This window comes from Alosa alosa, chromosome 13 (assembly GCF_017589495.1).
Source record: "Alosa alosa isolate M-15738 ecotype Scorff River chromosome 13, AALO_Geno_1.1, whole genome shotgun sequence".
Taxonomy (NCBI): domain Eukaryota; kingdom Metazoa; phylum Chordata; class Actinopteri; order Clupeiformes; family Clupeidae; genus Alosa; species Alosa alosa.
Genome location: NC_063201.1, coordinates 7,773,615 through 7,784,265, shown reverse-complemented (window position 1 = coordinate 7,784,265; position 10,651 = coordinate 7,773,615). Strand labels below are relative to the sequence as shown.

Sequence of the window (10,651 nt, the reverse complement as noted above, 5' to 3'; positions counted from 1 at the left end):
TGGTCCGCTAACATTCCCATCTGTATATGTGAGTGTGTGGTGTGTGTGTGTGCCACTCTCCACTTCCTTACTCTTTCTTTGTGTGTGTCTGTGTGTGTGTGTGTGTGTGTGTGTGTGTGTGTGTGTTTGTGTGCATGTTTATGTGTGTGTGTGTGTGTGTGTGTGTGTGTGTGTGTGTGTGTGCATGTTGTGTGTGTGTGTGTGTGTGTGTGTGTGTGTGTGTGTGTGTGTGTGTGGTCTTTGCACAGACTGGATGTGTTACAGGCAGGCAGGTTAGCATATCTGTGTGGGCATAGACTGCTGATGCCCATTAGATAAGGTGTCTGCCTGCATAGGCTGAGCGGAAATCATTAGTGTGGCCATTTGACAAGTTGCCTGCTTTGCTTTATATATACAGTACATATAAAAAAACTCAGCAGCAGTCTAAATGGTGATTTAAACAAACTAATGGAGTATTTTTTTAACCGCAGTATGTGCAGTGTGGACACGTTAAGTGGCCGAGATTAGGAGACAGACTGATAATTGAAAGTGCAACTTTTCATGGGCAAACAAGATGATTACTGGCAGGACGGTGTTTGAGGATTCCGCACACCTCCTGGGCAAGGTTGGGAGAATTGGCCGCACAGGCGATTAACAAGCCGAATCCTGGGAGAATGGTCTGAGAGAGAAGAAAAGCAGAGACACTGAGGAGGAGGCAGTCTTTTTTTGTTCTTTGTTTTTCTTCAACTTGAATGTATTTCGTATTCAGCATTATGCGTTGTGTTTTTCAACACAGTTGTCAGTGCACAAATGCACAGCTGTTGCATTATAAATATTTTGGCCACTTCTATTAGTCATTCTCTCTTTGTCCTTAAGCATCTAGTTGCTCTTGCCATCTGGCTGCGTGTCACCTGTGCTGTCAATGGAGGTGTCAGGGAACCATTTCAGACATTCGGGGGGGAAAAAAAAAACACCCTTTGAGTGTCACAAACATTGAGACACAGGTGGAGTGTTTTTTTTGTTTGTTGTTTTTTTGTGTTGCTTCTCTCTCTCTCTCTCTCACTTTGGCTGCCCTTTTTTCTCTCCGTCTGTCTCTTCTACACTTTTTCTGCATTCACCTCTCTCTCTCTACTTCCTATTCCTTTATTTTCTGCCATTCTTTTTTGCCTCACTCTGTCTGTTTCTTCTCCTCTTCTGCTTCCCTCTTTCCTCTTGTTGTCTGTTTCCGCAGTTCCCTGTTTATCCAACTTCACAGCCCCCATGGGGACGGTCCTTTCCCCCGACTACCCAGAAGGCTATGGGAACAACATGAACTGCGTGTGGCTCATAATTTCCGAGCCGGGCAGCCGCATCCACCTGGCCTTCAACGACTTCGACCTGGAGCCGCCCTACGACTTCCTCACGGTGAAGGACGGCGAGGCGGTCAACGCCACGGTGCTGGGCCGCTTCTCGGGCGCCGAGGTGCCCTCGCACCTGACCAGCAGCACCCACGTGCTGCAGCTGGAGTTCCAGGCTGACCACTCCATGTCTGGCCGAGGCTTCAACATCACCTACAGCAGTGAGTAGGGGAGGGAGGGGATGGACAAGACATGGATATGTTTGTTTCTGTGTGTTTTTGTTTGTGATTTTGTTTGTGCTTCTGTGTTTGTATTTGTGTTTCTGTGTTTTCGTTTGTGATTGTGTTTGTGTTTGTGTTTCTGTGTTTGTGTTTGGGTTTGTGTTTGGGTTTGTGTGTTTTTGTTTGTGATTGTGTTTGTGTTTCTGTGTTTGTATTTGTGTTTGTGTGTTTTTGTTTGTGTTTGTGTTTCTGTGTTTTTATTTGTGTTTGGGTTTGTGTGTTTTTGTTTGTGATTTTGTTCGTGCTTCTGTTTTTGTATTTGTGTGTTTTTGTTGGTGATTGTGTTTGTGTTTCTGTGTTTGTGTTTCTGTGTTTGTGTTTCTGTGTTTGTATGTGTTTGTGTTTGGGTTTGTGTTTGCGTTATCAATGAGATGTGTTTGTGGTCAGCTTGTGTATTTCGTGTCAGTCAGTCGTAGTCCATTAAGGATTCCATTCTCTCTCGCTTTGAAGTGGATGAGGATGGATGACAAGTGGACGTGTTTATGTTTATGTTTGTGTTTGTGTGGTTCAGTTTGTGCTTGTGAGTCATGGTCTATTTAGGATTCAGTTTCTCTTTGCTTTGAAAGTTAGGTGTGATGGAATGGCCAATTAGGTAAACCAAAACCACCACCAACAACAACAAATTAAATATTAAAAAAATCAGATAGGTAGGACTGAAATTGGTTTTGCAGAACTGAATGTGAGGATTTTTAAAAAAAAGAAAGTTAATGAATGTAAAGAGGGAAACTAAAGAGTGTAATGACATTTGTAATATCCTCCAACAGCACTTTAACTCTTTTAAATGTTAAGAGTTTTGGGTATCATGACTCTATGAATGTCTGAATGACTCTATGCATGTCACCTAATTGAAATAGTCCTTGCCTCACTTGTGAAAGATGAATCCTTGCAAATTGAAATGCAAACATGCCTTGAGTCGTTTTGCAAAGAAGGAGTGTATAAATATGGAGTCGAGCATGCTTGCTGATTATTGCTGCCGTGGCCGAGCTCATTTCCACTCAAAGCGCATACAGTACAAGCAAAATGTCTGCCGTCACAGGTTACCTCAGGTTAGACTTGAGTGTCTGCCAAATGAATAAAAGTAAATGCAGTGGATGGAAGCAACTGTGTATTGACAGATTACTCTCTGGCCAAAAGAGAGCGCGAGTCACTGTAGCCAATGAGACGTCCAGAATCTTAAGTGATGGCCCCTGCCCACCCCACCCCACTGCCCACCCCCACTTCCATCTTTAGTGTAAAGGACAGATGGAAGGACATATGTCTTCATGCGGTGAGTAAGCCATTTATCCATGGGTATCAGAGAGCTTAATCCACTTTATTAGACGTTATTCAATTTTTCCACATTCAAAATAATCCTGAAATAAAAAAGAAATCTGTGTGTGTGTGTGTGTGTGGTGGCATGGAGACTCCAGACTTCTCTTCTTTGCTATCTATGCAGCTCTCTCTCTCTCACTGGCTTTAACATTATTCAATATATTGACCAAAGGGGGTCAAACAGATTGTGTGTGTGTGTGTGTGTGTGTGTGTGTGTGTGTGTGTGCGTGTGCGTGTGTGTGTGCTTTCTTCCTATCCGAAGCATTTGGCCACAACGAGTGTCCAGATCCTGGGGTCCCGCTGAACGCGCGGCGCTTCGGCGATAGCTTCCAGCTGGGCAGCTCCATCTCGGTGGTGTGTGAGGAGGGCTTCATCAAGACGCAGGGCTCCGACACCATCGTCTGTGAGCTGGACGGGGACAGGGTGATGTGGAGTGGATTGATCCCGAGGTGTGAAGGTAACAACTCACAGTGCCCGCACAATTAAGCCAATGAGCCTAAATCACACTGTTAACACACTACTCACTGTGCAGCACTATTTAATTTAGCCTCCCTTAACCACCACTCACACGTATCCAACTGAGGATGCATTGTTTCACTTGAACGTATAACCGATTTTACTTTATAGATATGTAGAACCCTTCAGGCTTCATGTTTCTCCAGCACTTTGCAGAGACTGTAATTATTGTCAAACTGCTGGGGGACTGTGGATAATGCTGCAGTAATTGGCACACCAGCTTGGACACTTAGTTGGAGGAACATCTAACGAGACAAGGCATCATAATAGCCTTCAGTCCTCCCCCTCATTTAGGTCTGTTGGAATGAGATGCTGGACGTTTGACACGGACGTGACGCACATGCACAGTACATTGACAGTACACAGCTTGATGTGCCAATGAGAAACTGTGTGTGTGTGTGTGTGTGTGTGTGGTAGTGTGCATGTGGTTGCATGCGTGTGTGTGCGTGTGTGTGTGTGTGCGTGTGTGAATGCATGGTGCAACTCTATCTCGCGTGTGTGGTTTGCTCACTGTGTGTTTCCCCCCCCCATTATTGTGTGCCCTCACGGCCTCGTCCAGCCCCATGCGGCGCTCATTTCTCGGCTCCAGTGGGGGTCATCCTGTCTCCCGGCTGGCCAGGCTACTACAAAGACTCGCTCAGCTGTGAGTGGGTGATTGAAGCCGAGCCCGGGCGTTCCATCAAAATCACCTTTGACAGGTGGGTCAGGTGGCACGTCTAGTCACTGTCTTATTACAGGAGAACACACAGCAGCAGAATGATGAGGGCAGTGGCAGGTCTTCTATTGTGTAACAGATAACATGAAAAATTAGCAAAAATCAATACCAAAAAATACATATGTAGCCTTGCCCTTCCCCCAGACACTAAGCACAGTTAATAGATATTTAAATTTTAATTATACGTGCATTTAAATACAAAATACAAACTTTTACAGTGGGTTTTTTTCTGTTAAAAATGCAAAGTAGCCTACATTGTTCACTAAATTACATGCATGTATTCTTACACAAGTATGCCAATACTGTTGGAGCTTCCAACTGTTTGTCATTTATCTGTCAGTCGGGCCTTGTTTAGTTGGCGCATGGTGCCCATGACGCGTTATTGTAATGCCTCTGGCATGTGGCCCAGTGTTTCCACTGCACTGCTGGGATAATAATGGCCTGAGCTCTGTGTGAGATTACATATGCATGAGCCTGGTATGTTGTTGACACAGTGAATAGGTAAAGAAGTACCTGTGAGCGGTGTGGTAACACACCGAGAATAAAAGAGCCCAAGGATATATAATTCCCTGTGAAGGAAAGAAAAGAAAGAAAGGAAGAAATAAAGTGAAAAAAGAAAGAAAGGAAGAAAGGAAGAAATAAAGTGAAAAAAGAAAGAAAGGAAGAAAGAAAATAAAAGAAAGAAAGTGACGTCCAGAGTTGTATGTGTTTGTGGAGATAGCCCGGGCTTTTATGTGTGCTCTTGTAAAGGGATGTTCTGCGGCACTGTCGCTCCTGTCCGGCCTCGGAGGACGGGAACGCTGTGACGGGGCTGAGATTGATCTGATTGATAAAACATGACGGTGTCGGACGCTTGTCTCCAGCGGGGGCAGCCATGGAGGAAGGACTCCTGCCGAGTCCGACTCCAGACTGTCATGTCCAGGAGACTGGAGCTCACGTGGTCTCACAGAGGGACTGTGCCAGTTTATCAGTGCAATTACATGTTCTTTTCCTCTTATACTGATGTACACACATGCTCTCTCTCTCTCTCCCCCTCCTCCTCCTCCTCTCTCTGTTCCTTTCTTTTTTATGCCTGTGCCCTTTTATTTTACCTAAAACTCTCTCCGTCTGGCTTCTCCCCTCCTCCCCTCTCTTTTTCCCCCTCCTCTCTGTTCCTCTCTTTTCATGCTCTCTATTTTCTCTCTTAACTCTCTCCATGTTCCTCCCTTCTATACTCCTCATTCCCCCCCTCTCTCTCTTTATCTCTCTCTCTCCCTCCCTCCTTTCCTATACCCTCCCTCTCTCTCTCTCTCTCTCTCCCTCTCCTTCCTCATCTCCTGTACCCCTCTCTCTCTCTCTCTCTCTCTCTCTCTCTCTCTCCTCTCCCTCCCTCCTCTCCTGTACCCTCTCTCTCCCTCCCTCCCCTTCTGTACTCCTCATTCCCTCTCTCTCTCTCTTTATCTCTCTCCCTCCCTTCTTTCCTGTACCCTCCCTCTCTCTCTCTCCCTCCCTCCTTTCCTGTACCCCTCCCTCTCTCTCTCTCTCCCTCTCCCTCCCTCATCTCCTGTACCCCTACCTCTCTCTCTCTCTCTCTCTCCTCTCTCTCTTTCTCTCTCTCTCTCTCCCCTCCCTCCCTCTCTCCTGTACCCCCTCCCCTCCCTTCCCCCTCCCCTCCCTCCCTCCCTCCCTTCTCTCCTGTCTCTCCTCCCGTCTCCCTTCTGTACCCCCTTCTTCTGTACTTCTCCCTCCCTCCATCTCTCTCTCTCCATCCCCTTCTCTCCCTCCCTCCATCTCTCTCCATTTGTGTCTTATCTGGTCCCCGTCCCTGATAGATTTCAGACGGAGCTCAGCTTCGACTTTCTGGAGGTACACGACGGGCCCAACCTGCTCTCGCCGCTAATCGGCTCCTTCAACGGCTCGCAGGTCCCCCAGTTCCTGTTCAGCAGCGGCAGCTTCCTCTACCTGCTCTTCACCACCGACAGCAGTCGCTCCGACAGCGGCTTCAAGCTCTTTTATGAAAGTGAGACAGGCAAATTGTTAAACGCTGCCGACGGGGGTGCGCCCCGCGTCCCGTCTCGTCTCGTCTCGCACGGCTGCCGCGCTGCACTGCTCGCCGACCCGCCCCATGCTGTGCTCGTTGTCACCTGTTCCCATTCACATTCTCTCCTCTCATTTTGTTTTCATTTTTGATTTTATTTTATTTGAAGCGAGGCTCACTGTTACGTGTTGTTACGTGTGCAGCCTCGAATCGTGTTTGTTCCCACTCATATCAGACGAGCCGTCTGAGGGGATCGCTCTCTCTCTCTCTACCATTTATTTTTATTCCCTCGCTCTCTATAGATATATACATCACTTTCTTCCGCCGATCCCTCCTCTATTTTGTCATGTGTGCTCTCTGCTTCCCACCTCCTGTACTCTTTAGCACTCAGCCCTTAGGCTTCTATAGTCTCCTCCTGATCTATGCTATCTCTGTCCCATAACCCCCCCTCTCCACACTCTCCCTCTCCCTCCCTCTCTCTCTCTTTCTCTGTTTCTTTCTCTCTCTCCCTCCCTCTCTCTCTCCCTCTCTCTCAACCTTTCTCTCTCTCTATCTCCTCTCTCTCTCTCTCTCCCTCTCTCTCCCCCTCTCTCTCTCTCTCCCTCTCTCTCTCAACCTTTCTCTCTCTATCTCCCTCTCTCTCTCCCTCTCTCTCCCCTCCCCTCTCTCTCTCTCTCCCTCTCTCTCTCTCTCCCCCCTCTCTCTCCCTCTCTCTCCCTCTCTCTCTCTCTCTCCCTCTCTGTCTCTCTCTGTCCATCAGCTGTGGCGGTGGACAGACACTCCTGCTTAGACCCGGGGATCCCCGTCAACGGGATCCGCCACGGCCAGGACTTGTCCATCGGTGCCAAGGTGTGGTTTGGCTGCGATCCGGGCTACCGGCTGAGCCACGAGGAGCCGCTGGTCTGCGAGAAGAACCACTGGTGGAGCCACCCGCTGCCCTCCTGTGATGGTGTGTGTCTGTGTGTGTGTGTGTGTGTCTGGCCTCAGCCCATTGCCCTACTGTGTGTGTGTGTGTGTGTGTGTGTGTGTGTGTGTGTGTGTGTGTGTGTGTGTGTGTTGTGTGTGTGTGTGTGTGTGTGTGTGTGTGTCTGTCTGTCTGTCTGGTTCCAATTCGGCCTTGTGTTTCATGCATCTCTATGGTAGTGTGTCTGTGTGTACTGTGTGTGTGTGTGTGTGTGTGTGTGTGTGTGTGTGTGTGTCTGTCTGGCTGTCTGTCTAGCTGGCTGGCTGGCTGCACCTCGGCCTTGTGTTTCATGCATCTCTATGGTAGTGTGTCTGTGTCTGTGTGTGTGAGAGTGTGAGCGGTGTGTGTGTGAGCAGTGTGTGTGTGTGTGTGTGTGTGTGTGTGTGTGTGTGTGTGTGTGTGTGTCCTGCATCTCTATGGTAATGTGTCCAGTCAAACAAGCACATCCATCCGTCACTCGTTTAATCAGTCAGTCAATCCTGGCTGTGGGTTGGCAGTCAAGCAAGCGAGGAAGCAAACAAGCCAGTGGAAATACTGATGAAATGTTTCATAATTCCTCATTCATTTCCTTATTACATTTGAACGCCTCTGGAGACCTATGCTTTGTCATGTTGCAGACATTTTTATGACGAGAAATGCTTCATTAAGATTGATAGTTCAAATCGTTTTTTCTGCTTGTGAAGAACTTTGCTCTCAAGCGATCATGTTTACTTACGCGCCGCTTGCTTCAGTCACAGAGAAAAACAGCTACAACTAAGAAAAGTTAAGCCCAGACACGTTAAGAAGTGTCCTCAAACACCTTCTGCTCTTTGATCCTTTCACATTGATATGCTATGGAGCGGACATGAATTTCAGCAAATTAGAAATAATCAGTAATCTTTTATTCATTCTGTTTTCACACTTTCCCCGAGTGTTGACTTCACGTTCAGGTCAGTTTTGTCCAGAGGAATGCCCATAAGCATGGCGACACACCCGTAGCTTCTCCCTCCATTGCCTACAGCCATGCATATTGAGTGTGAGAATTAAAGGAAGTCAGTAACGGCAGCAGCATCCCCTCCGGTCCTAGTGCTGTCCCTTTTGCCGCGCTCCTCTGCCCTGAAGGGGTGCAGCAGTCCACATACTAACTGCCTGGTTTGCCATTTCCCTTGCAAATTCGAGTCCGGCATCAAAAAGTATTATTTAGGTTTAATGACTTAACACAAACTAGGGAGGCATTAATAAAATATTTGCCATAATGTTTTGGAGGAGAGTGTTATTCTTTTTGGAGGGTATATAGCCTGGGGCGGGCGGGGTTGTAGCATGCTTGTTTGTGTGTGTGTCTGTCTACAGTATGTGTGTGTGTGTCTGTGTGTGTGTGTATGTCTATGTCTATGTCTATGTGTATGTGTGTGTGTCTGTGTGTATGTGTGTGTGTCTGTGTGTGTGTCTGTGTGTGTCTGTGTGTGTGTCTGTGTGTGTGTGTATGTGTATGTGTATGTGTATGTATGTGTATGTGTATGTGTGTGAGTGTGTGTGTGTCTGTGTGTATCTGTGTGTGTCTGTGTCTGTGTCTATGTCTGTGTGTGTGTGTGTGTGTGTGTGTGTGTGTGTGTGTGTGTGTGTGTGTGTCTGTGTATCTGTGTGTGTCTGTGTCTGTGTCTATGTCTGTGTGTGTGTGTGTGTGTGTGTGTGTGTGTGTGTGTGTGTCTGTGTGTGTGTGTGTGTGTGTGTGTGTGTGTGTGTGTGTGTGTGTGTGTGTGGGGTGGATAGTTTGTCGGGGAGTCCAGGGCAGCTGCGGCGCCGCAAGACAGCACAGACCCCTTGCAGGATAGCGGAGAGCCTGGCATGGCATCCAGTACTTCTCAAACTGCTGTCTGCGCCTGCTGAGCTCAAATCCTCTGGAAAAGAGAGGAGGGAGGCAGGAGAGGAAAGGAAAAGAAAGCTGGTTATTTTTACACTCGTATCGTTTCCCCTTTCGTCTTACTCAGCTGTTCTGTTTGTGTCGGGTGTAGGTGTCGTTGGGGCCAGTTTAACCGAAGCACATCGTTTAAAATGTCTCCTCAGCACGAGAATCTTGGCTGGCGGAGTGAACGCAGGTTGTTGGTGGCGGGACTCGGTCGGGTATTTATGAAATCCTGGCCTTTCTCTGACAGTGACCTTTTTATTTTCGAGACGATGACAACTCGAGGAAAATGGACCAGGGGGCGAACAATGCCATCTTCCTCTCATTAACCTTTACATGATATTATTTTCCTCCGTTCCCTCTTTTTGAAGGTTAGTCTCTTCTTCTCCTTCTTCTCGGCCCCTATTCCTCAATCCCTTATCAAACATCTACATATGTTCCGGCACGTTCTAAACGGGGTGAGATTAAGTCCAGTGTCCGAGGTGCCAGGTTTCCCCTGAGGAGGGCGCTTCGCCCGGTGTTTGTTAACGTCTGAAAAAAAAAAAAAAAACGTCTCTTGTCCTGTTTCAGCGCTGTGCGGGGGTGACATTCAGGGACCCGAAGGCATCATTCTGTCCCCTGGGTTCCCCGAGCTCTATCCCAACTCATTAAACTGCACCTGGACGGTGGAGGTCAGTCACGGAAAAGGTAAACACCCGAGCGCCACGTGCCCCGGACTCACATCCGCTCCCCTGCTGAGCTCAGCAGCTTATACTGACACACATCAGCAATGGGCAAGAGGGAGAATCCTCCGAAAGCTTCCCTCAAGAGGGAGCTTAATTCCTCTGCCATTTCTTTTCAGATGAAATTAAATTTAGGATAAATACATGTCAGAGTCATATGTAATGTAATTTAAAAATGGCAACAATGCAGTATATTTATTTATTATTATATTTTATTTAAATGAAACAGACTTATACTTTCCTGGCTGGCTTAATTGTGATTTTTTAAAGTGTCTTTTTGGAAATAGCCATGCATTTGCTCACATTTTAGAGGAAGGGGAAAGCAGTAGGGCTTTGGTCCTGATACTTGCAATGGGGTGCGATATTGTGTCTACTTAATTGCTTATTTTAATTTCTTTAAAATTGCATATTAAAGAAAACATATCTGAGTATCCATACTGAATATAATGATGGAACCACGTGTTATGTATTTTATGGTTTTGATTTTATAGTGATTGGGTAGTGGTTTTTAAAGGAGCCTTTAGCGTTAGCTACATTAGCTTTCATGGTTTTTGGGCGAACACTCTTGCACTGAGTGCACATACTCAGCCCATCTGGGCTAGCCGTTAAGTGTGACTCCCTTCAGGAGCAGTGGAGTGGCCCTCAGGGCCCTGGACATGCCTGCTAAAGCCACACACACACACACACACACACACACACACACACACACACATTCACATGGGCCGTCGGAAGCAGCGGTTAGGCCGGGCTCCTTTTCTGCTTTATTAGCTGAAAGGTAAAGCTAATATTAGAGAGGACATTGAATGGTATTTATAATATGCTTCACTAGAGAAAACCTTTAGATATGCTCTACATTTAAATAATACAATATGATATAAAATACAACAGTTAAATCATGGCGAACGCTTTATTAATTTCGAATTGGGC

At 47.0% G+C, this 10,651-nt stretch overlaps 1 protein-coding gene across 1 annotated transcript in view; it reads left to right on the top strand.

Annotated features, from left to right (window-relative positions):
- LOC125305730 (CUB and sushi domain-containing protein 3-like) overlaps window positions 1-10,651 on the top strand; it is a gene marked incomplete at its 5' end in the record, with an annotated part of 171,404 nt that overhangs the window by 28,132 nt on the left and 132,621 nt on the right. Inside the window, 7 exon segments of the mRNA XM_048260650.1 lie at window positions 1-28; window positions 1,211-1,537; window positions 3,171-3,365; window positions 3,984-4,122; window positions 5,951-6,138; window positions 6,917-7,105; window positions 9,573-9,689. The exon segment at window positions 1-28 is cut by the window's left edge and continues 155 nt beyond it. Of these exon segments, the coding sequence (XP_048116607.1) occupies window positions 1-28; window positions 1,211-1,537; window positions 3,171-3,365; window positions 3,984-4,122; window positions 5,951-6,138; window positions 6,917-7,105; window positions 9,573-9,689 (1,183 nt within the window).